The following is a 26,301-nucleotide window of genomic DNA, read 5'->3' as shown; positions in this document are numbered from 1 at the left end:
TTGAATTTGGTTTTTGGAGCAAGCAAGGAGATAGATTTGGGTTTGCCCAGTCCATTCTGCGCATTGACTTTGTAACTTTACGAATGGGGTGAAGAAAAATTTAAAGAGTGTTCCAAAAAGTCTGTTGAGGGAAACATCCGACAGGATACAACACTGGACCTTGGGGAACATTTTACTGTGTAGAACATTTTACAGGCAGACCACTGCTAGACAAAGATGTGTTTGTTTTTTCTGCACAAACCTTTGCATTGAGTGGTGGGCGAGGTGGTGTGGCACAGTGCAACTCTGAACACAAGAGTCAGCATTGGTTGAGCTGTTGCATTTCAGTGTGTGAACCGCAGTTTTCTGCCTGTGTGTTAAGTGTGTGTGCTCATTGATAATTACACAGGAGGCGGGACTCTCAGCCAGAGCGCTCTGTGCTGACTGGCCCCGGTGAGTGAGTCTCAGCCTCCGGATGAAGCGTGCTGTGGACTGAGCTGCGTGTGGCTGAGCTCCGGAAGAGGAGCTGATGGGTGAGATACTCTTTTATCATTCACGTTGCGTTAAAGTCAAATCCGGAGCGTGAGGGCTGACTGTCTGGGAGTTTGCTGGCTGTTCTCCCCTATGAATATTCAGTCCATCCTGTGAACTTTCCGCATGCTTTATTATTAGTGCACATTGTGGAGGAACTGGGGGGGTGGAGGCAACGTGGAGTTGACCGTAGGATAGAAATACAAGGCCGGCTGGTGGAGAGCCCCTCAAACACTGAGGCACAGTTCCTACCCCCCCCCCCCATTCAGTGTCAACATTGCCTCCCCCCTTCGCCCTCGTCAGTTTGTCACCCTCCCCTCCTCCCCGTAAGTTTCTCCCCCACCCCTTCCTTGTCAGTCTCTTACCGCCCCCCCTCCCCCAATATCTCTTGTTGGTCTTTTGTCCCACTGCCTTCTTGACCATTTGTCTCCCCCACCCTGTCAATCTATTGCTCCTCTTCCCCCCCCCCCCCACTGTCAGTTTCCCCCACCCCCAATCCTCTCTATGGGTTTCTCCTCCCCCACCCCTCTTGGTTTCTCCTTCCCCACCCCTCCCCTCTCAGTCTCCCCCCACCTCTCACCCCACCTTTGGTCTTGGCACCACCCCACCTTCGGTCTCCTCCCCCTCCCCCCTTCTCTGTCAGTCTCCCCTCGCCCGTCTCCTTTGTCTACATGGACTTTAGCAAGGCCTTTGACAAAGTTCTGCATTGTAGGTTGTTGCATAAGGTTAAATCTCACAGGATCCAGGGTGAGGCAGCCAAATGGATATAAAAGTGGCTTGATGATAAATGACAGAGGGTGGTTGTAGAGAGTTGTTTTTCAAACTGGAGGCCTGCGACCAGTGGTGTGCCTCAGAGATCAGTGCTAGATCCACTGTTATTTGTTACTTATATTAATGATTTGGATGAGAATTTATGGGGCATGGTTAGTAAGTTTGCAGATGACACCAAGATTAGTGGCATAGTGGACAGTGAGGAAAGTTACCTCCGATTGCAATGCGATCTTGATCAGTTGGGCCAGTGGGCTGACGAATGGCAGATGGAGTTTAATTTAGATAAGTGTTGAGGTGATGCATTTTGGTAGATCGAACCAGGCCAGGACTTGCTCAGTTAATGGTAGGGCATTAGGGAGAGTTACAGAACAAAGAGATTTTAGGGTAAGATTCATAGCTCCTTGAAAGTGGAGTCACAGGTGGACAGAGTGGTGAAGAAAGCATGCGCCATGCTTGGTTTCATTGGTCAGAACATTGAATACAGGAGTTGGGATGCCTTGTTGAAGTTGTAGAAGACATTGGTAAGGCCACACTTGGAATACTGTGTACAGTTCTGGTCACCCTATTATAGTGAGGATATTGTTAAACCAGGAAGAGTGCAGAAAAGATTGCAGAAAATTGTTGGGCCGAAGGGCCTGTTTCCTGTGCTGTGTTGTAAAAGATTTACTAGGATGCTACCGGAACTTGATGGTTTGAGTTATAAGGAGAGGCTGGTTAGGCTGGGATTGTTTTCTCTAGAGCGTAGGAGGCTGAGGAGTGATCTTATAGAGGTCTATAAAAAAAGAAGGGCATAGATGAGGTAATAGTCAACATTGTTTCCCAAAGGTAGGGGAGTCTAAGACTAGAGGACATAGGTTTAAGGTGAGGGGGGAGATACAAAATGGTCAGAGGGGCAATATTTTCACTGAGAGGATGGTGTGTGTCTGGAATGAGCTGCCAGAGGTAGTAGTAGAGGTGGTTACAATTTTGTCTTTTAAAAATCATTTAGACAGTTGCATGGGTAAGATAAGAATAGCAGGATATGGGCCAAAAGAAGGCAATTGGGACTAGCCTTGTTGTAAAAAACTGGGTGCCTGGGACAGGTTGGGAAAAAGGGCCTGTTTCTATGCTGTAAATCTCTATCACCCTCCCCTCCCTTACTGTCTCTGCGTGAACAAAACTCATGTTGAACTGTACAGGGATACATCAGAGGAGGTACTCATTAAATTCTTCAATATTTTGAATAGAGCATCTCATTCAAGTTGTCATGAAATAAGAGATATATTCTAAAGGCTAATGCTCCTTTATGAGCTACCAAAAGACATTGGAGAATCTTAGGTTTTACGGCAGAGTGATGATATTTGATTTGATCTATTATTGTCATATATATTAGTATATAGTGAAAAGTATTGTTTCTTGTGCATTATATAGACAAAGCAAAACATTCATATAAGGAAAGGAGAGAGTGCAGAATGCAGTGTTACAGTCACAGCTAGGGTCTAGAGAAAGATCAACTTAATGCGAGGTAGGTCCATTCAAATGTCTGTTGGCAGCAGGGAAGAAGCTGTTCTTGAGTTGGTTGGTACGTGACCTTAGACTTTTGTATCTTTTTCCCGATGGAAGAAGGTAGAAGAGAAAACATCTGGAGTGTGTGGGATCCTTAGTTATACTGACTGCTTTGCCGAGGCAATGGGAAGTGTAGACAGTCAGTGGATGAGAGGTTGGTTTGTGTGATGGATTGAGCTACATTCATGACCCTTTGTAGTTTCTTGTGATCTTGGGCAGAGCAGAAAGAATGGAGATATGCAAGTTTATTAAAAATGTGGAAAGGCCTTAATTTAAACTAAATTGCAGGAATACAAGTAAGAGACAAAATCTTAAACTAATAAAGGATTAATTTAAGACAGACATTAGGAAATTCTTCAGAGCGATCAGGGAAAATATAATCAGAGGCAAAGCTTGTCAGAAAATATTAACTCCTTCAGTCATAAGAGTTTTTCAGCCCATGTCTGCGACAGCCATCAAGCACCTCCTTGTTTTATTTTCCAACACTTGGCCCATATACCTATCTGGTATGATGTTTCAAGAGCTCATCTAAAGAGGTGTTTTATATATTCTGACAGCTACCTACTGTTCTACATTTAGTTTGACAATTGAGAGGGGTGCTGGTAGAAAAAGCCTGAGCATTGCCTAATCTTTGAGTTGAGTTTGGTTAGGTCAACATATTGCAGTCTCTTAGTTTAATTGCCTTTCTAATGCACTTTTTTTTAAACAGATCGACAAGTATTGTACATGAGTCAAAACATGGAAAGCTCAGCACAAGTTGCAAAAGGAGCAGGGGTACGGAAAACAAGACGTCCGCCTGCTAAAACTTCGTTCAACAATCCTTTTAGCATAGCGTGGAAACATGTGGATGGGAAAAGCATGGGCTTCATCCTGGAGAAGTTAAAGCTAGCTTTTCAACAGACTGGATTGTATAAAGTAGAGCCTACTTTAAGACCCAGGAAACCAAGACCTTGTAAGGGACCAAAAGGTCAAGAAGAGAAAAAAATGGAAGGGGATATCAAAGAAGACCAGCAGAAGGCTGAGAAGCTCAAAGAAGTGATGGACGACCACATTATGAACAGGATTCAAGAATTTAAACAGGGATGGACTAATGTGGAACTTAGGAAGCAGTTGGCCATTGGAATCAATGAGGTCACCCGGGCTTTGGAGAAGCACACATTGTGTTTAGTTCTGGTCTGTAAGTCAGTGAGGCCTTCTTTGATGACACAACATCTCATTCAGCTGAGTGAGAGTCGGGAGGTACCTGCATGCCGAGTTCCCCGCCTGAGTGAAACTGTGGCACCTGTGCTGGGGTTAAAATCTACCCTGGCACTGGGATTTAAAAAGAACTCGGAGGCTTTTATGGAGACAGTTAATGCCATTACCCCACAGATACCGCCTTTAAATGTTTCATGGATGCAGCAAAGTAAGGTCATTGAGAATGCTGAAGGATTGGAGTCGGAGGAGCAAGGTAGCATCAGCGAAATGCCAAAGCTGGAATTAGCGAACGCTGGGTTTCCACCAAGTCAGAAACGTAAATTTGATGAAGTAGCGTCAAGTGACCTTTCCTTCGAATTAGATGATGGTGCAAAATGCAAGAAAACAGGGGTGACATTGCTTCCTTTAAAAATAAAGAAGGTCATTCCAAATCCAAATAAAATTCGGAAGCCAAAAAAGAATAAGAAAATAAATAAAACATCGAATGCTGGAAACACCAAATAAAAACCAAAACTAAATTGAGCAATGTTAAAAACAGAACGGAAGAAAGACAGAGAGGAGGGGGATGTATTTGGACAATATATTGTTGATTTGTTTGTTAAATAAATATTTCATGCAAATACTCTTCTGTAACCATGCAAATTTGAATTAGAGCTTTCCTTTCTTTCATTCTTCCATGGGATGCAGGCATCACTGACAACACCAGTATTTGTTGCCTCCACTAGTTGCCCTATAGAAGGTGATGTGATTTCCTGAACTGTTGCAGCCCACCTGGTCTTGGTATACCCACAGTGCTGCTGGGAGTGAGTTACAGGATTTTGACCTCGTCACTCTATCTATAGAGCGGATGGATTTAAAAATGATACTCTTTGGTACTATTCCATACTTGCTTTTCCAGCTGTTGCATTTTTAAAGAATGCCATAATTTGCTTTTTTTGCGTAATTTGTTCAGCAACACTGTCACCACTGCAGTCTGCAGAAAACTGAATCATGCGAAAGATTAGATTTTTCTCCTTTGAATAAGGGTATTTCTTGGTGAGTGAAACTGCTGTGATGGGCCTTGTGGCTTTCTTGCACCAGGAATAATGTGAATGTGTATTTTACATCACCAAAGGTTACTTGGTTTTCAAAGTTTTGATCTTGTTGGAATAGTTTTTAACAAGAATTAAATATGAGTTTTTCAGTTTCCTCACGCACACTTCTGTGGTTCCTTCCAACCCCATTTTCAATACTAATTGTGAGGCATTGAATTCGGAGTGAATGAGGTCCTTGCAACTTTTCCTCCTATTTACCAGGGTGGCATGGTGACACAGTGGTTAACACTACTGCCTCACAGTGTCAGGGACCTGGGTTCAATTTCCGTTTTGGAGTCACCATCTGTCTGGAGTCTGCATGTTCTCCCCGTGTCGCGTGGATTTCCTCTGCGTGCTCTGGTTGCCTCCATCTGGTTGCATTGGCTGTGCTAAATCTCCCTCTGTGTACCCAAACAGGTGCTGGAGTGTGGTGAATAGGGTATTTTCACAGTAATTTTGTTGCAGTCTTAATGCAAACCTACTTGTGACGATAATAAAATGAACTTTAAAGTTTTATCAGTCCCAGCCCTGATCTCCAAATACATGACTGTTTTGCGTGTCTTTTCTGCACCTTCCTCATCTTTCATGAAATCTAACTCTTGCCCCATGGATTCCCCAAAACCTGGTGTTGTCAGACTTTTTACTGTGTTCCCCACTCCTGGCAGCTATGTCCTTATCCTGTCCATTATGAAGTTTGGCTCACTTATCACACTCATCCTTACAAACTTACAATTTGTAGTTGATTGCTGCAGGGCTAACAGTATCCTCGACCAGACGTGATTTCCTTCTTGCATTCTTCATTCTAGGGTCCTGTGCATCCTCCATTTCTCAAATTGGTGCAGAACTTTTAGTCACCTCAGCCCTGCTTTCTGGAACTTGTTCTCAACCCCGCTGCCTCTACACTGTTTTGAACTCCCACGCATCCTAAACTTTCTCTGGAATTTGGAGTTCCAATGTAACTATTCCCTGAAGTGTCTTTGGATGTTGCTAAGTCTGCAGAAAGGCAAATTGTGACTTCAGTCAGCGAGGAACGTTGATTTGATGCTTAGCTCTGCTGTTTTTTTGACACTGTGGTGATGTCAGTGTTTCTGAACAAATTCAGCAGAAAAGAAATATAGTGTTCTTTAAAAATACAAAAAACAAATATGTAATATTATCATCTTTATAATCCATCCACTGCACAGGCAAGATTGCTGGGTCAAAATCCTGTAACATGCTCCTTAAGATCGCTGAGGGTCTATTTATATCAGATGTATGGTAGTGGTTCAAGAAGGTGAATCATCACCAACTTCTCAAAGAATTAGGAATGAGCAGCAAATTCTGGCCTGGTCAATGGTGCTCACATCCCATGAAGAAATAAAGAAAAAATTGAATTTTAAATCTGCCCTTAAAATGGATGGTGTGTTTAGCTCAACCAAGGACACCCTCTACCCCATTTAAAGAGGTCATCAATAAATTGCTGATTAATTACCACAGGTTTGAGTTTGTGGAGGTGTTTGGTCCAGAGTTGGTAGAAGCTGACAGGAAATGGTGCAGCACATGGAGAAGGTCTTAATTTTGTTCAAGGGTTAGAATCGTAGAAGGAGGCCACTTGATCCATCAAGCCTGCATTGACAACAATCCCACCCACGCCCTATCCCCATAACCTTAAGGGGCAATTTAGCATAGGCAATCAACCTGGCCTGATTGCTTTGGTGAGACTACTTAATTGCCAGTCGTGAGTGCTGTAGTTACTGTTCACCTGGATTTTCAGCAGTGGAGAGATGGAGCAAACATGGGAAAGTAAGTGGGGGGCAAGCTGCTGTGAGCAGGAGGGGGGAGTAGGGCTTTTAACAGGAAACTATCCACCTAGGATCCTGCAGGATTACTTCTATTGCCTTCATCTAATCCGAGAGTGATGTGTAGGTGTGTGCATGTGCACATGGACATACGAACAATTGCTTCTGGAACTTTGTAACCTCTGGCAGCCAGATCTGGAAACTGAGGACAGGGCTACCCCTAGCAGCCACAGCGATTGTATGCTAGGAGAATTCATTGTGGTTTGCTGACTAGACAAGAACAGGCTGAGCTTGTCACACTTACGAGCAGGTTGCACACATGTGGCTTTGAAGGTGCTGTGTCTAAATACTGAAATGTAACACAAATGATACCACTTGCCTGAATCTGCAGGGATTGAATGTATGCTCACCACATCATGTTGGTGACTGCATGCTATCCTGGAAGTAGTCATGGTGCTTTCATTCTGCACCAGTCTGTTGTTCCCTTCTGAGTAACGAAGGCTATTTGCTTAACACTGAGTCTGTGATTCTGCTCCAAACCCAACTATGTATGGCCAGTATTTGTAAATTAAGAGCTATGCTGATGTATGGGAATTCATCGTGCAGGCTAGTGAAAGTTTAGACTGCTGTGGAAGAACCCTAGATTATATGATGGAGCGCAGGCTCCTGCTTGTTGATATTCTGCTGTGTCCTCCACACCCTGGCACAGTCCTCGTCAACAGGAATGTGGAAAGCATCTAGGGAGGAGCAGACAGCCAGCAAATTCCCTTCTGGCTTGGCATGTCTGAGATCATCTCATTCAAAGGAACATGTACACAAAACTTCACTTTCCCATTTTACTTTTCCATCTGTCATAGACCATCCTTTACTCAATGAAGAGAAAAATACATCACGTGAACAGGCCCTTTAGCCCTTCAAGCCAGTACTGGTCATGATGCTCTAACTAAACTAAAAAGACCTTATGCCTTTCCCACGCTGTTGGAATAAAAGTTAACACAAACCAAATGTATCCAATGAATCATCCAATATTTCATGCATAAGTCTACTTATTTACCCTTGTGTGTTCCCTTTGTGCCTGTTTTGAGGGTGCCTATGCTTGACCTGATGCTCCTAAGAAGTGTTGTGCCTGTGGCTGCAAAGCAGTGGAGTGATGGGGAGAGCACATTTGCATAGCCACTTCACTGGGGCTTTATCTCAATGATACTATTCATTTGCTGGGGCACAGATTTCTGGAGTGCTGAGAATTCCTGAAATGGCCATAGACTGAGCCTGCACGGCAACAAGCTGGGAATTCATAACATCACTTTTATCTTGCATTGCACATGCAAGAATTGAGTGGGGTTTTGCAGTTCTGTGAACCTCTTGGTGGTTCATCAAATTTTCTGTCTTACCCACAATGATTCCTGTAGTGGGTTGGGACCAGAAAATGCCACCAATTGGGTGGCTTCTGCTACAACAGTATCTTCTTAAAATCCCTTTTACTGGATGTGAGCATCGCTGGCTAGATAAGAACATAAGAAATAGGAGCAGGAGTAGGCCATCTAGCCCTTCGAGCCTGCCCCGCCATCTGCATTTATTGCCTAACCTTAATTGCCCTTGAGGTGAAACCTCAGCATTGTGGTTGCATCTCCAAGTGTATCATGATCACTCATCATTCTCATTCTAGAAAATGATGGAATCCCAGCTTTACACAAAGCCTGGTGCCAAATTGGAGCTGGACTCTTCCATTCTTCAGAACAATGACACCAGGCTTTTTGGCAGGTCTGAAAATGCACAAAGGAACAGTAACTAAAATTGCTGAAAAAAGACATTTGTCACTCATTAGGACATCTTTAAGATTACAATCCCATCCTAACAGAACTCTAGGTGTACATGCACCAGATGGACTGCAGTAGTTCAAGATGACTCATCACTATCTTCTCAAGAGCCACTATGGATGGGCAACAGATAATACCCATATCCCAAGAAAGAATTTTAAGCAAGGCGGTCTTTGGTTAGACAAATAAAAACCTGGTCAAAGAGGTGTTATAAGTGTTTTAAAGGAAGAAAGCAAGGTAGAGGAACGCATGGCGGGTATGTTAGAGCTTGGGGCCTAGGTAACGGAAGGTGCGGCCACTAATGATACTGCAACTAAAATCATCGATTCACAAGAGGCTAGAATGAGGGGAGCATAGGTATCTCAAAAGGGTGAGGCATTGAAGGAAATTAAAGAGATAGGTAAGAGCAACAATATGAACAGATTTGAAAACAAGGATGAGAATTTTAAAATGAAATAAGATAACAGAGCAGCAAACACAAAGGGTGAAAGGGATTTGGTGCAAGATGGGCAGCAGATTTTTGGATGATTCAAGTTTAGACGGTAGGATGTGGAACATCAACCAGCTGTGCATTAGTCAAGTGTAGGGGCAATGAAGGCATGAATAAGGATTTCAGTAGATGAACTAAGTCAGGGGTGACCTCAGGCATTGTTACAGCAGTGGAAATCATCAATCTTAATGATGGTATGAATGAGATCAGAAGCTTACCTTGGAGTCAAATGAGACAGGGAGAAGGATGGAGCTGGTAGTTAGGGAACAGAGTGTGAAGTGGAGACTAAAAACATTGGATTCAGTCCTCCCAATACAAATGGGGGAAATTTCTAACATCACCACACACGCATTTTTTGACCTTTTCCTGTTCAATGTTCCACTGAAGTGCAGAAATAGACCCAATTCCCATCGATATAAATAAAAAATTGGAGAACAATTGACCTCAAATTAAAATTAGCCAATGCAAAGCAATCTGTCCTCTCAGCAAGGCTAATTAATTGTGAAGGGAAATCTAGAAAAAAAAGGAACAAAAGAAAAACATCCATTTGCAAATATATAATTAGTATAAGTTTGGCTCCTAGGATGATTACTGTATTAAATTGAACTTTCTAACATTTATCGATTTGAAGTGAAATAATTAAATACATTCAAAGTTTACGTTAATTGAGAAAGAATCAAAGCATGCACAAGTAATTGCAAAGTTGTAATGACTTTTATTAATTCAGACATCAAACAGTCATGCTGGTGACTTCAAAACATTACTGAAATCAAAAAGTATATTCTTTCTCTGGCAACATTTAAACCATTCCAGAACCCATTTACGAATAGGTAATTTTTCGCACACATTTTCTAGTGTGGGGCCTTTTCAGTGAAGCATGCATAGCAATAATAGTAAACTGTACATAACCCGTCACTTGACCAGGCAAAGTTTTAAGCTGCTGAACAGCTAAACATGCTTTAACAAACAAGGCCCAAATCCTTTCTTATAACATAATTTGTGCAAAACACAACATAGAACAAAGCTTTCAGCTTTCACTTTTTTTTAAAAAAAGAAACTATTTCCCTTTGATTTAGTTTTGTTGTCAGGTATATTCACATGTGCAGTTTATGCTAAAAAAAATACATATCTGACTCCATGTCCAGGTATCTGGCGAAAAAAAATACCCAAATGTTCATGTGTAGAGAATGAAAAATGATTTGGCAGGAGAAAAATGCTAATCCATCATGATTTTTTAATATATTCTAAATCTGCACGTATCGGTGTGGCTGTTTTTACCTGCAGCCTTCAGCTGCTGTTCTCTTTAAACTGTCACCAACTCAGCTACTCCTGTTATGGCTTGTCCAGAGATCTGAAAATTAGTCACCGACCAGTCTCACATCTCAAATGTCAAGCAACTCCAGGACTTCAATCCCTGATCTATGAACTGTAAAGCAAGTACTTTTACTACTACTACTATTGGGCCACACCAGGTGGCATTTAAAAAAAGCATAAAAACTAACAGTGACAAATAAAGCTTTACCCCAGCCTTACATAAAAAAAACATGTGGGGAATGTAGCCTCTTTCACAAATAAGCCATGAACACTACCTATGAGCAGCCAGATTACACTGTTGACACTGCGGATGCATGTGGAATAGAGTGGGACATTTTCCAATTCATTTGCATTGCTGCAAATTCTGGAATTTGCCCAAATGCACTATTGCAAAAAAATTCCCACATTCTGTTACAAACATGACACAAATGGGTAAAAATTAGTTTGTATCATAGGTCCTTCAAAGTTCCCATAGTGAACACTTTTAAAAAACACTGGTCAATAAATAGAAATCTGTCTGGCAGTACCACCCACTAGATATAGCAGTAACAATTTTCTTCACATGATTTCCTGTACCTCATTTGTACAAAAGACTTGAGCTGTCATTCTGCAAAAGAAGCCTCCAGTTCCTCACTACCCAAGGTAGCCGTAACATGTTCTTCATGAATATCTAAATATAGATTTGCCTCTTGAAACTAACAAAAGTGCATTCAAAATCATCTTCGGCATTGATGAGAATTCTTATTCAGGTTGCCAATAGTTAAAAGATAAAAGTCATAGTGATTTAAATTCCCAACAAACAACATGGAATTATGCAACACTGCACTGCACAATAAAATCAAATCCTAAAAAAAAATCAATCGTCTCCATTCCGTTGAAAGCAAAGTGTGGCTGCAATTACTAGCTCCTTTCACAGAGTTGTGTGTTGAGCTGGTAGATTTTTGTCACCGAACAAAGGCATGATATTGGACCCTGGGCTTCAATGAAGAGGCTTCTACAGCAGTAGTAGAATGTTCTACTGCAGCACGAGACCGACCTACGGAAAAAGAAATCAAAACTTTCAATGAAAGGCGAAGATAGACAAGCTTTGATGAATAAAGCTATAGAAATTTGAAAATGCAATAATTAAGTGAGGATACCATTGAAGGATTTAAGGTGATTCAATGGTATAAAATAAGTCATAAGTCATAAGAAATAGGAGCAGGAGTAGGCCATCTAGCCCTTCGAGCCTGCCCTGCCATTCAATAAGATCATGGCTGATCTGTCGTGGCTCAGTTCCACTTTCCCGCCCTCTCCCCATAACCCTTAATCCCCTCTCTTATCAAGAACCCATCAACCCGCTTCCTAAACATATTTAGCGAGGCAGCCTCCACCACTTCAACGGGCAGAGAATTCCAGAGATTCACCACCCTTTGAGTGAAGAAGTTCCTCCTCAACTCCGTTCTAAACCGCCTCCCCTTTATCTTGAGTCTGTGCCCCCTAGTCCTACTGTCTTTTTTGAGCGGGAAGAGTCTCTCCACCTCTATCCTATCCATCCCATTCATCATCTTATATGTCTCAATGAGATCTCCCCTCATTCTTCTAAACTCTAACGAGTACAAGCCTAGTTTATTCAGCCTCTCCTCATAGCTCAATCCCCTCAACTCCGGTATCAGCCTAGTAAACCTCCTCTGCACTCCCTCCAGGGCCAAAATATCCTTGCGCAGGTGCGGCGCCCAAAACTGCACACAGTACTCCAGCTGCGGCCTCACCAATGCCCTATACAGCTGCAGCAAGACCTCCCTACTTTTATATTCAATCCCCCTCGCTATGAAGGCCAGCATCCCATTCGCCTTCCTGACCACCTGCTGCACCTGCAAGCTGGGTTTTTGCGACTCATGCACAAGGACATCCACAGCATTTTAAAAAGGTCAGGAACATAAGGATAGAAGTATATTTTATAAGTTATATACTTAAAGAGTGGCAAATATTTAAAATTATTTGCTAGACATGGCGGTAGAGACAAAAAACTTCAATGAAAGTTTCACTGCAGATGGATAGTAAAATGGAGGGTATTCATATCATGGACTTTTAGTCTTTAAATTTATTGTTCTAGCTATTTACCAATATTTATAAAATTGGCTCCAACTCATACCTGAAATTATGTTCGGAAGTTCAGAGGACCACTGTGTCAACTCTTTCCTAATTAGTTTTTAAAAATCACCACGTTTCATCAGTTGAAAAACAAGTGAACTAAATTAACATTGTTCTGAACTTTAAGATATGTTGAATTTCAGTATGCCACAAGGTGACTGAAACCATTCAACATTTCAGCTACATGCTACATGTTGGAATGAACTGTCACACCAGAATGAACATTTGGAGATCTCATGGTTAAGAGCATAAAAACATCACAGAATTTTATAAGACCCTTGTCAGACCCCACTTGGAGTACTGTGCGCAGTTCTGGTTGCCTCACTACAAGAAGGATGTGGAAGCTATTGAGAGGGTGCAGAGGAGATTTACAAGGATGTTGCCTGGATTGGGAGGCATGCCCTATGAAGGTAGGTTGAGGGAGCTAGGTCTCTTCTCCCTGGAGAGATGAAGATTGAGAGGTGACCTGATAGAGGGTTATAAAATGTTGAGAGGTGTAGATAGGGTGGATTCTCAGAGGCTATTTCCCAGGGCTGAAATGGTCATTATGAGAGGACACAGGTTTAAGGTGCTGGGGAGCAGGTACAGAGATGTCAGGGGTAAGTTTTTCACACAGAGTGGTGAGTGAGTGGAATTGGCTGCTGTCGGTGGTGGTAGAGGCAAACTTCTGGATGAGTACATGGGATTTAATAGGATTGAAAGTTATAGATAGGCCTGGTAGGATGGCTATGATCAGTGCAACTTGTGGGCTGAAGGGCCTGTTTGTGCTGTAGTGTTCTATGTTCTAAGTAGGCAGTTTGACCCCAACAAGCCTGCTCTGCCATTGAATGGTGGTGTGAATAGAGGGGAATGCAAAAAAAGGTCAGGCTCAAAGAAATTCAGGGTGTTATTTAGCTACAGGTCAGAGTTAGGAAAGTTTAGAAATTATTTATTAGTATAACAAGCAGGTTTACATTAACACTGCAGTGAAGTTACTGTGAAAACCTAGTTGCCACACTCCGGCACCTGTTCGGGTACACTGAGGGAGAATTTAACATGGCCAATGCGCCTAACCAGCATGTCTTTCAGACTTTCGGAGGAAACTGGAGCACCCAGAGGAAACCCACGGGGAGAATGTGCAACTCCACACAAACAGTGACCCATGCCGTGAATTGAACCCAGGTTCCTGGCGCTTTGAGGCAGCACAAGTCAAGGCTTTGAAGGAAACTCAACATATATATGAGAAATTTAAATGAGATAATGTTGACTGGAGGCCAACACTGATAAGCAAGAAGAGAGGCAATCACTGTGCCAAACCAAATATGAATGCACATACTCTGAGCTTGTGGCTCATGATCTGAAACACTGCTGGCATAAGAGCTGCAGAAAATTAGATGGCAATTGCTACTCAGAAGAATATCCAAGTTGGGTATGGCCTGGACACTGTGTGGCATGATCAGGAAAATTAACCTTCTTACACAGGGGACTGAATGATTGGTAAGGATCGGAAAAGTAGTTTTAAGCCAGCACAACCAGTTAGTGCTCTCTCCTCCTAATTAATGCCACCCACCTCATGTGACTTGCCAATGCCACAACTTCCTCCTATGCCTAAATTACATCCATTCCGACTAGAGATATCTGAAATAGCTGAATCCACCTTAACTGTGAATTACAGAACTTGTGGCTTTGGTGTTTACAATAGAGACAAAGTTTCTCACCTTTTCTGGTTCCATATCTGGGCACCTCCAATTGTACAAATAGTACTGTAAATTGCCATCACCTATACCAAATTTTAGTTTTTCTAGGAATGTTTTGTTTTCCATCAGATCAAGTGCATTCAAGACATCAAATCCTTTCTGTGATGGGAAAATAAAATATCTATTAGAAAATCGATAGGAGTGGCAGAAAAATAAAACCTTTAGAAATTATTTCCTTGCATGCTAAGGATTTTCCTTGCACCTTGTCTAAATAATTTCATTTACCATAACCATTATTTAGGGTTACAAGAATACTACAAGATTTAACAGTCCACAAAGAATCAATTGTAGAAAGAAAACAGAAAAAAAGGAAGACCTTAATATCAGGAGATAAACATAATAATACAGGTAGTATCTCAAATCTAGTTATCCCAAAACCAGAATTGATCAAAAACTGGATATTTTTCTCTCAGATACCACTCCTAGAACAGACTAAGCACAGGAATGAAGCGCAGGGCTGAACCCAGACAAATAAACAAGAGTTGTGTACACACACACACACACGCACAAAGTCCTGAGTCTGTTGCAACACTAAGAACTGCTTCCCCCTGGCCTTCCCCATATTCCAGACACACAGCTGCCTGTTGCACCAGCAGAAACATTCTGATCCCAACATTCCTGGCTACGGTCACGTGGTAGGATCTGAAATTAGTCGCTTCTCTCTGTCCAAACAAATGGTGTCACTTCACTGTAATATTAATAGATTTTTTAAAAGTTAGTCTCATCAAACTTTTATATCTTCAATTAAAATCTCCATTTCAAAACTTCTTTAAATCTTATGACTTGCAGAACACAAGCAATCTTCTTCCTGTGATCTACAACCCTAATTATTTTTAGGACATTGACAATTAGACAATCAGGGACAGCCTGATAGGAGCAGTTAGTTACACAATTTGGGAAAATCTGAAATCCTGTGGGTGCAGGATTTGGGAAACTGTACATGTACATACGAAGTTCTGTTTTTCAACTTATCTCAGCCTTGGTGTAGTACGGAGAGACATTTTTTAACTCCTGTTACCTAAATCGGACACTTTTGCTCCACTTTACTAGGATTATTCTAAGGAAATGGTAGGCCAATATAGTTACTGAAATTAAATACTGCACTGTGAAGATTAATTAAGAAAATATTTTGTAAGCATATAATTACAATCTTGTTGCTGAAAATACTCACACTTTCCAGGGTACAATTTATTGAGTCAACCAGCCATGTGCTATTCCCTAGTAGCTCACCCAAGTAACTATTCTTTGCATGAGTTTATTAAGACAGTGATTGCTAGCACATTATTATTTAACGAATGAGGTTCACAGTCTAATCATGCCTTCATCTAATCTCAATGTGCATTGCCTGCATTAAGATTCCCATTATGCTTCTGGCTCATTCTCATTTGAAGTGCTTGGCACTTTGAAAAGATAACAATGGATTGGTCAGGTGGGCAGAAAGTGGCACCCAGAGAAATAAGAGGTCAAACAAGGCAAGGAAATACAAAATAAATAGAGAAGTATAGAGGAAGTGAGGGACCTCAGAGTGAATGTCTACAGATTCCTGAAGGTAGCAGGGCAGGTCGAGAAGATTAAGCTGGCATATGGAATCCTTTTGTTTTTTAGCTAAGGCATTAAACATAAAAGCAGGCAAGTTATTCTGAAACTATATAAAACATTAGTTAAAACATTAGTAGGCAACTTGACTATTCTGAGCAGTTCTGGTCACCTCATTACAGAAAGGATGCAACTGCACTAGAAAACGTACAGAGAGATTTACAGGATGTTGCAGGGCTGGAAAGCTGCAGCTATGAGGAGAGACTGAATAGGCTGGAGTTGTTCTCTATGGTATAGAGGAGGATGAGGGGAGATCTGATTAACAAAATTGTGAGGGATAGAGTAGTTGTGGAGGACCTATTTACTTGAGCAAAGAGGTCAGTGATTTAAAGTGACTGATAGAAGGATTAGCAAGGACATGAACAAACATTTTATCACTCAGAGGATTGTAGTATCTCAAATCTAGTTATCCCAAAACCAGAACTGATCAAAAACTGGATATTTTTAACAGAATGTTTCTGCTGGTGCAACAGGCAGCTGTGTGTCTGGAATATGGGGAAGGCCAGGGGGAAGCAGTTCTTAGTGTTGCCTGAATGAATAATAGAGCCAGAAACCCCCAACTCATTTGAAAAGTGAAGTGACATAACCTGCAGAGCTATGGACCAAATGCTGGAAAGTGGGATCAGGCTGGATGGCTCATTTTTCAGCTGGTGCAGACATGTTGCACCAAGTGGTCTTCTGTGCTGTAAACTTTCTATGATTCAATGAAGTCTGTCAAATTTTAAGATTGTCACCTGGCCATTGGCATTGAAAACGTTTATTAGCAGTTATCAATTTTTAAAAAAGCTGCTCCTAATGCTCCCTCCCCACTCATAAATATAAATGTCCTCAACAGAAATTTACGATAAGTCAACAGATGCATAGAGTAATAAGTGCAAAAGTACAGATATCTTCAAATCCTAGCAATCAAAATTTGAGTTGTCTCAAGTAAGTCTTAAATGGAATGCCAAATCAACTCCACTTTAGGATGCACTGGCACTGCAAGTTCTTCCCCATCTCACCAAAGCTCTCTAAAATTTAAATGTTAAGTTTTTGGCTCTACTCCTTCATGTGTCTTGCACGTGAGGAGCTCTCTCCTAAAGACAACAGTTAAAAGTTCCAACCTTGCATGAGCCAGCAGAGTATAGACTGTTGCATTTCCAACAACCTGCACCTGACGATTTGAGACCCTTTCCTCAGTGAGTCAATTCTGACATATACGTTAACAAATTTATTCCAGAAACTAACACTATTAATTACATTACCATAAGAATGGGATTCAGTCTGACAAAATCCACATAAATACTTAAAGTAAAAGTAAGGTAAAGTTTATTTATTAGTCACAAGGCTTACATTAACACTGCAATAAAGTTACTGTGAAATTCTCTTAGCTGCCACAGTCTGGCACCTGTTCTGGTCAATGCACCTAACCTGCATGCCTTTCAGACTTTCATATCCTCACGCTATAATTGCTGTACCATCCTCAAAACATCTTTGTAACTCAGTTAACCATGAATAATTTTATTGTGCTGTAACTTATTTATGTTGTAATACTAGATCATACATTTCAAAATATCAAATAATGAAAAGTTTACCGATTTTGCAATTATTAATGCATCATTCATAAGATCAATGAGTGGAGTTTCAGTGTGGACATTATAAAAGGAATAGGCAGCCTTAAGATTCTTATGAATAGGATGATGCATAACTGTGGAAGGTAAAGTGTAGAAGCTCACAAAGTCTGTCAGTTCACCATCAGAACCCTGAAAGAAAATAAATACTTGTTTAAAGGAGTTAATTGAAGAAAAGTTAAAAAGCATTTTCAAATCAGTTTAATCATCTTTAAATATCAAAGTTGAAGACAAAACTTGTCCACAAATACATGGACAACAAATATCAGCTAACTGATACAGATTAAAATAATAATTGCAAATGAGTTTAAATTAGAGAGAGGGGAGAGGGAACACAGATAGTGCGGTGTCATTGTGATTGCTGTCTTAAGGAAACTGAATTAATTTACACAAATGTATGATGTTGAATAAGTTATAGTGCTCAGTCACAATTCCAAAGATGAACTGCTAATTAATGTTTGAACAAAATATATGAAAATTCATAGAACGGGCAAAGGATCACTAGACATAGCTCTTTGTTGAAGGCAGGCTTAGTATTGAGAGAATTGGTGATTTTGTAATTTAAACTACACTCTAAAATACAAAGCAATTTACAAAAAACGTACTAGGGTATTTATATAACATCCCATGAATTCAAGTTTTGTCAGTTCTTTCTGGTTAATACAGAGACAAAAAAAATCACCCCACTGTACAATTCCTCTCCCTTTCTTCCATTCTGCAGAAAATTTAAAAACTGAATGTATTTTTCAGTGGGGAATCAGAATACCACACAAGATGTATTTAAATTTAAAACAATAAATTTGTGAAAATTTTGAAATCTGCAATGCTTTTAGTGGCATAAAGGCACTTAGACATTTTATAGCACTGAACCAAGTTCAGAAAGACTATTTTCCTAGTTCTCAATGTATGAAAAGAACAAAACCAAACCAAAAATGTAGGTGCTTAAAGTCAAGGAGATTTTTAAGACAATTTCTGTGCTTTGGGCTACAAAGAACTAGACAAAATAGATTTGAAATAGTGCTACGAATTGAACAAATTGGCAGTAATTTATATGTATGCCAACCATTATCTGTTTTGATGTACAAGGTGGCATGAGGTATATTTTAGCAACATGGAAAAAAGATAGAACATAGAACATAGAACACTACAGCACAAACAGGCCCTTCGGCCCACAAGTTGCGCCGATCACATCATCACCTACCAACCTACAGACCTATCTATAACCCTCAATCTCATTAAACCCCATATACTCATCCAGGAGTCTTTTAAAAGACCCCAGCGAGTTCGCCTCCACCACCACTGACGGCAGCCGATTCCATTCACTCACCACCCTCTGAGTGAAAAACTTACCCCTAACATCACTTCTGAACCTCCCTCCCCGCACCTTAAATCTGTGTCCTCTCGTAGCGACCATTTCAACCCGGGGAAATAGCCTCTGAGAGTCCACCCTATCTATTCCTCTCAACATTTTGTAAACTTCTATCAGGTCGCCTCTCAACCTTCGTCTCTCCAGGGAAAAGAGTCCCAGCTCCCTCAACCTAACTTCATAAGGCATGCCTCCCAGTCCAGGCAACATCCTTGTAAATCTCCTCTGTACCCTTTCAATAGCTTCTACATCTTTCCTATAGTGAGGCGACCAGAACTGCACACAATACTCTAAATGAGGCCTGACAAGGGTCTTATAAAGTTCCAGCATTACCTCCCGACTCCTAAACTCAATCCCTCGATTAATGAAGGCCAGTACACCATACGCCTTCTTGACCACCTCCTCCACCTGCGAGGCCGATTTAAGAGTCCTGTGGACCCGGACCCCAAGATCCTTCTGCTCCTCAAAACTACTCAGACTTCTGCCCTTGATAGTGTACTCGTTCATCCCGTTGGTTCTGCCAAAATGGACGACTACACATTTATCCGCGTTGAAGTCCATCTGCCACTTCTCCGCCCAGTCCTGCATCCTATCTATGTCCTGCTGCAACTTTTGCCATCCTTCCAGATCATCCACAACACCACCGACCTTCGTGTCATCAGCGAACTTACTTACCCATCCCTCCACTTCCTCATCCAGGTCATTTATGAAAATGACAAACAACAAGGGTCCCAGAACAGATCCTTGAGGCACTCCGCTGGTGACTGACCTCCATTCAGAAAAAGCCCCATCCACAACCACTCTCTGCCTTCTGCAGGCAAGCCAGTTCTGGATCCACAAGGCCAAAGGCCCTTGGATCCCATGCCCTCTCACCTTCTCAAGAAGTCTCGCATGGGGGACCTTATCAAACGCCTTGCTGAAGTCCATGTACACTACGTCCACGGCACTTCCTTCGTCACATGTGTTCAGTCACATTATCGAAGAACTCAACTAGGCTTGTAAGGCACGACCTGCCCTTGACAAATCCATGCTGACTATTCCTGATCATGTCAAACCTCTCCAAATGTTCGTAAATCTTGTCCCTCAGAAGCCTCTCCATCAGCTTACCAACCACTGAGGTCAGACTCACCGGTCGGTAATTTCCCGGGCTATCTCTGTTCCCTTTCTTGAAAATAGGAACTACATCCGCAATCCTCCAATCCTCTGGAACCTCTCCCGTCTCCATTGACGACGCAAAGATCATCGCCAGGGGCTCTGCAATCTCTTCCCTCACCTCCCACAGTATCCTGGGGTACATCCCATCTGGTCCCGGCGACTTATCTACCTTGATAGAATTCAAAAGTTCCAACACATCCTCCTCCTTAATGTTCACGTACTCAATCCTTTCCTTCTGCTGCAAATCCATAACAAAATCTCCCAGATCGGCTTCCACTGTGAATACTGAGGCGAAGTACTCGTTAAGCATCTCCGCCATTTCTTCTGGTTCCACACAAACCTTTCCCCCCCTCACCTTCTATAGGTCCTATCCCCTCTCTTCTTATCCTTTTACCTTTCACATATTTATAGAAGGCCTTGGGATTCTCCTTAATCTTACCCGCCAAGGTCTTCTCATGACCCCTTCTGGCTCTCCTAATTTCCCTTTTAAGTTCCCTCCTACAGTCCTTATACTCCTCAAGATCTTTAACATCTCCTAATTCCCTGAACCTCTTGTACACCTTCCTTTTCTTCCTGACTAGGTTCAACACTTCCTTTGTGCACCATGGTTCCCTCGACCCACCAAAACCCCCTCGTCTCATCGGAACGTTGTCATTCAGAGCTCCAGACACACATTCCTTGAATATCTGCCACCTTCCTTCGGTACTTTTCCCTAAGAATGCCTCCTTCCAGTTTATTTGTCCAAGTAACTTCCTGACTTCTTCGTATCTCCCCTTACCCCAGACAAACACCTTCCTAGCCTGCCTGATCCTATCTCGTTCCAACGCAATTGTGAAGGAGATAGAATTATGGTCACCATTTCCAAGATGCTCACCTACCGAAAGATCCATCACCTGCCCTGGTTCATTCGCCAGTACCAGGTCAAGTACAGCCTCTCCCCTCGTAGGCTTGTCCACATACTGCGTCAGGAAACCTTCCTGAACACACCTAACAAACTCCTCCCCATCTATACCCCTTACCCTAGGGATATTCCAGTCGATGTTTGGGAAATTGAAGTCTCCCATCACGACAACTCTGTTATTAAAACATCTCTCCAGAATCTGTTTCCCTATTTGCACTTCAACTTCCCTGTCACTATTGGGCGGCCTATAGAATACACCCAGCAAAGTTTTTGACCCTTTGCTGTTCCTAACTTCCACCCACAGAGATTCTGTAGACAATCCCTCCACGACATCCTCTTTCTCTGTAGCCATGACACTATCCCTGATCAACAGTGCCACTCCACCACCCCTTCTGCCACCCTCCCTGTCCTTCCTGAAGCACCTGAAGCCTGGCACCTGAAGTGCCCAGTCCTGTCCCTGAGACATCCAAGTCTCCGTAATGGCCACCACATCACAATCCCAAACAGCTATCCACGCCCTAAGCTCATCTACCTTATTCACTATACTCCTTGCATTAAAATATATACACTTCAGCCCCTCAGTCTGGGCATTTCCCATCTCCACCGCCTGTCTAACCTCCCTCCCATACTGCCTGCGGTCCTCCCGTACCTGGGAGCGAACCTCCTCCGTCCCAGTTTCCCCATCACAGTTCCCTCCCCCCATCCTTTCTAGTTTAAAGTCCCCCCGGTAGCCTTAGCCAGTCTTCCCGCCAAGATACTAGTCCCCCTGGTATTTAAGTGCCACCCGTCCTTACTATAGAGGTCCCACCTACCCCTAAAGAGGTCCCAGTGATCTAGGAACCGAAATCCCTGCCCTCTACACCAGTCCCTCAGCCACGCATTCACCCTCCACCTCATTTCATTTCTTCCCTCATTCTCCCTTGGCACAGGCAGCAATCCTGAGACTACTACCTTTGCTTTTCTCTTCCTCAGCTGCCTACCCAGTTCCCTATAGTCCCTTTTCACGAGTGCCTCCATATATACCAAAATTTAAATTAAGCTTCTAGATATTCAGCTATCTAGAAGTGAGTAGGTCAGTTTCCAAGAAGAAAAACAATTAGTTATTGATATATCAGATATTATAACATTTCATTCAAACAGAATTCCGATAAAAAACTTCTTTGGGTTATACAGCTGAATTATCATAACCCTTCTTTTCTTTTTTGTAGCTCGTTTTTTTAAAAAATTGCATTTCCAAAACTGATTGTTCTTACTTATTGTTTTTCAGACTTAAAATTTGTTTGCCAAACCATTTTGTCACAAGTTGAGGGCATATTAACTTCCTTATCAATTCTGAAAATTACCAGCATTCAACTACTTAAAAAAGATAAATGTTGGTTATCTGCCAAATCAATCAATATATTTTAAACCACTGAACTAACATTTATTGTGGAAAAATCTCCATGATCATTAGTCTGACCACCTCCAGCAGGAAGAGGGTTAATGTTTAAAAATACCTTCCTGTTTCCATTTCAGATTAAACACAGAAAATTGAGTTAGACTAAGACTGAACTTTAATGGAATATTTCAAAGAAAATAAGTATATAAAATATTTTGATATAAGCAAAGTAGTTTGAACCAAATTGAGATTCTGTAACATCCAAACAGTGATGTATTCTAGTTCTATGTTCATTATCAAAAGTAAGTAATTTGATTTCACCTCAACTATATTTTTTATTTGAAGATCTTTATATGTCTCACCTCAGTTTCTTTTTCCAGTGAAATTTAAGTTCAGCTTCTCTTTACAAATTAGTCTCCAAAAGGCCTGGAAATATCCTGGATACTTCTCTGAACCACTTCTACTGCATCTATACATTGAGGTAATCCAACCACAGTCTTACTCCATATTCCAGAATTGGCCTCACCATTGAGTGTACAATGTCAGCTTAACTTGGGTTGATTCTGGTCCCTGTGTCCATCAGTACCTGACTTACTTGACCAGCTGCTTTCAAATGATTGCAAACTAACACAAAACTCATCCATCCAGCCCATTCAAATTCAGCTTTACAAAGAGTTGCTGCCATTTCCGATTATACCTTAAATGCTTCGAGGATTTTCACCTTCATTATTTTCTCTGGTAATCTATGCAATGAACACTTTGCATGAAGAATTTTCTGATATTTCCCCTAAAGTTACCTTTCACTAGTTCGAACCTCTGTCCCCTTGTTATTAGGGTGAACAAGGATAAAAATGTAGAATGCTAACTTCAGTATTCTAAATAAATAGCACCCAAATGTAGCCAAAAAACCCAAATCTCAGTCGTAACAATTTAAAAACACAGATTCCACCGGCACTCTCTGAAGATAGAAAATATTTACATCACCGTACATATGAATTAAGAGCATGATCAGGTCATTCGGCCCCTCAAGTCTGCTCTTCTATTCGATAAGCTCATGGTTGATCTGACTGTAGCCTCAACTCCACATTCTGCTGACCCACAATAACCTTTGACTGCCTTGGTACACAAGAATCTATCTACTTCTGCCTTAAAAACATTAACTGACCCTGTCTCCCCTGCCCTCTGGGGAACAGAGTTCCAATGATTCACAAGCCCTCAAGAAAAAAAAATTTCTTCTCACCTCATATCTGGCTTTAACCTTGTTAAATTTTTAAACTTAATTAAACAATGGTAATGGTATGGAGGTATTTAAAGTTGAATCAGCTTCACCCATGATCAAGAGCTGATAGCTCAGAGAAGCAAAACTGCATGTGCTGTGAACTAGGCATGATTACGTCACACTGCTACTTGTAAGTTTCTTAATCAAAATGTCTGTGTAAGAAACTAAGATAATTAAAGAAAGAAATAATCTGTTGTACTTCTGCTTTATCTTATACTCATTTTGGAGTATGGTCAATAATCATTCCCAAATTATTTTCCTGGAGAACCACTTACTTTGGTTCTCAATCTTGAAGTGGCCATTAGCAGGCAAAGGGAAGGAAAGTTCAATAAGTAAACTTAACCTGTCTTTATAGTGTCATGTTTTTAGACAACAGAGCTGGTCAGTGACTCGCATTCATAGCCAGGGTGCAGAATGTTAAAATATGAAAGACAATATTGACATTTAAACATTACTATCTAGCATTTTCTGGACAGTCGATTCTAACACACTCAGACTGCACTGAAGCATTCATGCTGCATCGTTAATAAGCTAACTTGACAGAACGATAAAACTAAGTTTGTATTAATATTCTTAATTACGAAAATGTACAAATTTGCTAATCCAGTTAATTAGGTTATGCTATTGAACAAGAGGAGATCCAGAGTCTGAAAAGGGATCTTGAGTCCGAGGACCAATTCCACCTCCTGGAAACACCTGCCAAGTATGCAGTCGGAAATGCAGCTCCAGGATCGGGCTCAACAACCACGCGAGGACCCACAGAACCCAAGACCAGTAACACAGAATTTCTTAGGTGGACAATCACACTCATTAGTGAGTGATCTCCGAAGAAGAAAGAAGACTATTAAACTGACAAAAGTGGAACCTCCATTTCCTCTTCCAAAGAAAACATTTTACAGAAATATAGTGAATCTGCAATATTCTTTCCCTGCATGTTACAGGCACCATTTAAATTATCTGAGTTACATAAAATTCTAGTATTTTCCATGCTTCCGCAGAAATGTTATTACATCCCCAAACCATAAATACAGAATTTATTATTCACTCCATTTCAATATTGTTAACGTACCAGGATGATGGGAAAAACAGCAAATTCTAAAAATATTTCATATTCTCTATCAAATGCTCTGAAAACATGTCACTAAAGCTTAATTTAAGAACATAACTAGGATCGGGAGAAGCCAATTCAGCCTCTCAAGCCCCTGCTCTGCCATTCGATACGATCCTGATTGATCTCATCTTGACCTCAACTCCACTTTCCTGCCTGTTCCCCATAACCCTTCAACCTATCATTAATTAAAAATCTAACTCCTCCTTAAATTTACTCAATTTCCCGCATCCACCATGCTCCGGGGTAGTGAATTCCACAGATTCAGAAGCCCTTAAAGAGGTAGTTTCTCCTCATCTCTGTTTTAAATCTGCTACCCCTTATCCTAAAATTATGACCTCTCATTCTAGATTGCCCCACAAGAAGAAATATCCTCTCTACATCTATCCTGTCAATCTCCTTTATTATCTTAAATACCTTAATTAGATCTCTTCTCATTCTTCTATACTCTAGAAAGTATAGGTCTAAACCGCTCAATCTCTCTTTGCAAGACAAACCCCTCAGCTCTGGAATCAATCTAGTGAACCTCTCTGAACTGCCACCAATGCAACTATAACCCGACAAAAACTGTACACAATATTCCAAGTGTAGTCTCATTAATACCAAGTACAGTTGAAGCAACTCTTCCCTATTTTCATATTTTATTCCTTTAGCAATGCCAAAATTTCATTTGTCTTCCTTATTATCTGCAGTATCTACATGCTAGTTTTCTGCAATTCTTGCACAAAGATGCTCAGATCCCTCTGCACTAAAGCACACTGAAGTTTCTCTTCATTTAGATAATAAATTGCCTTTCTACTTTTCCAATCAAATTGGATAACTTCACACTTATCTAAGTTAAACTCCATTTGCTAAACAAATAAAAACTACCTATCAGCCAATATTCATTTGAAGCATGCAGCTTTACAACTTTCAAAAATAATGTCCTTATTTCATCAAAAATATTCTGATTAGCCCAAACAAAATTTCTCTTGCCATTCCCAAACACAAAAGATCATGACTGGTGCTGGGATAAAATTTTACAAGTGATAAAAGGCATCCAATTATCATCCAAGTGGCTATTTTTTCATGTTTAGCCTAGATGACTGTCAAGGGATGGAGGGATGGGTGCAAAGTTTATCATTTTTTTCCAAAACAATGTCATTACACATACAGACACACAACATCATTGCATTACCTCTACCACATATGTGTCAATAATGTTTTCACGGGGTAATAGCCAATGGATCACTTCTTCCTCACTCATCACTGGAGCAAGCTCAAACTGCTTTAGATAATTAAAGAGCAGCTCTTGTACTCTTTTTATATCCTTTTGCTCCATTGGCCTCAAACCTGTTGTCTTGGGGGTCTAGCAGAAAAGAAATATAATGGAATTATCATTGAGATAAATAGAATTTGGTATTGCCACTTCTAACTAAAATGCAGTTTAGCCTCCTTTCACACCATCAGGCCACGTTGTACCTTTATTTGAACCCATAGGAATACACACACAGCCACTAACTAAAATGAATATAATTTTAATATTTAAATACAAAGTACAAATG

General features: G+C 41.1%; 2 protein-coding genes across 2 annotated transcripts in view; one reads left to right on the top strand and one right to left on the bottom strand.

The window, feature by feature from the left end:
• Nucleotides 1-435: 435 nt before the first annotated feature.
• On the top strand, nucleotides 436-6,571 carry rpp38 (ribonuclease P/MRP 38 subunit). The gene is given in 3 exon segments (XM_080210523.1): nucleotides 436-512; nucleotides 3,536-4,497; nucleotides 4,499-6,571. Coding segments are annotated over 3 exon segments (1,008 nt in total). The 5' UTR covers nucleotides 436-508; the 3' UTR covers nucleotides 4,541-6,571.
• Nucleotides 6,572-9,879: 3,308 nt separating this feature from the next.
• The window catches only part of nmt2 (N-myristoyltransferase 2), a 42,605-nt gene continuing 26,183 nt past the window's right edge, over nucleotides 9,880-26,301 (bottom strand). The window contains exons 9-12 of the mRNA XM_080210509.1: nucleotides 25,935-26,105; nucleotides 17,535-17,702; nucleotides 14,326-14,463; nucleotides 9,880-11,531 (exon numbers count right to left, since the gene is read on the bottom strand). Of these exons, the coding sequence (XP_080066635.1) occupies nucleotides 11,511-11,531; nucleotides 14,326-14,463; nucleotides 17,535-17,702; nucleotides 25,935-26,105 (498 nt within the window). The 3' untranslated portion in view covers nucleotides 9,880-11,510. The remainder of the gene's footprint in view (nucleotides 11,532-14,325; nucleotides 14,464-17,534; nucleotides 17,703-25,934; nucleotides 26,106-26,301) is intronic.

This window comes from Carcharhinus amblyrhynchos, chromosome 2, assembly GCF_965287045.1.
Source record: "Carcharhinus amblyrhynchos chromosome 2, sCarAmb.v2.hapA, whole genome shotgun sequence".
Taxonomy (NCBI): domain Eukaryota; kingdom Metazoa; phylum Chordata; class Chondrichthyes; order Carcharhiniformes; family Carcharhinidae; genus Carcharhinus; species Carcharhinus amblyrhynchos.
The sequence above is the reverse complement of the archived record's forward strand: the minus strand, read 5'-3'. Positions and strand labels throughout refer to the sequence as shown.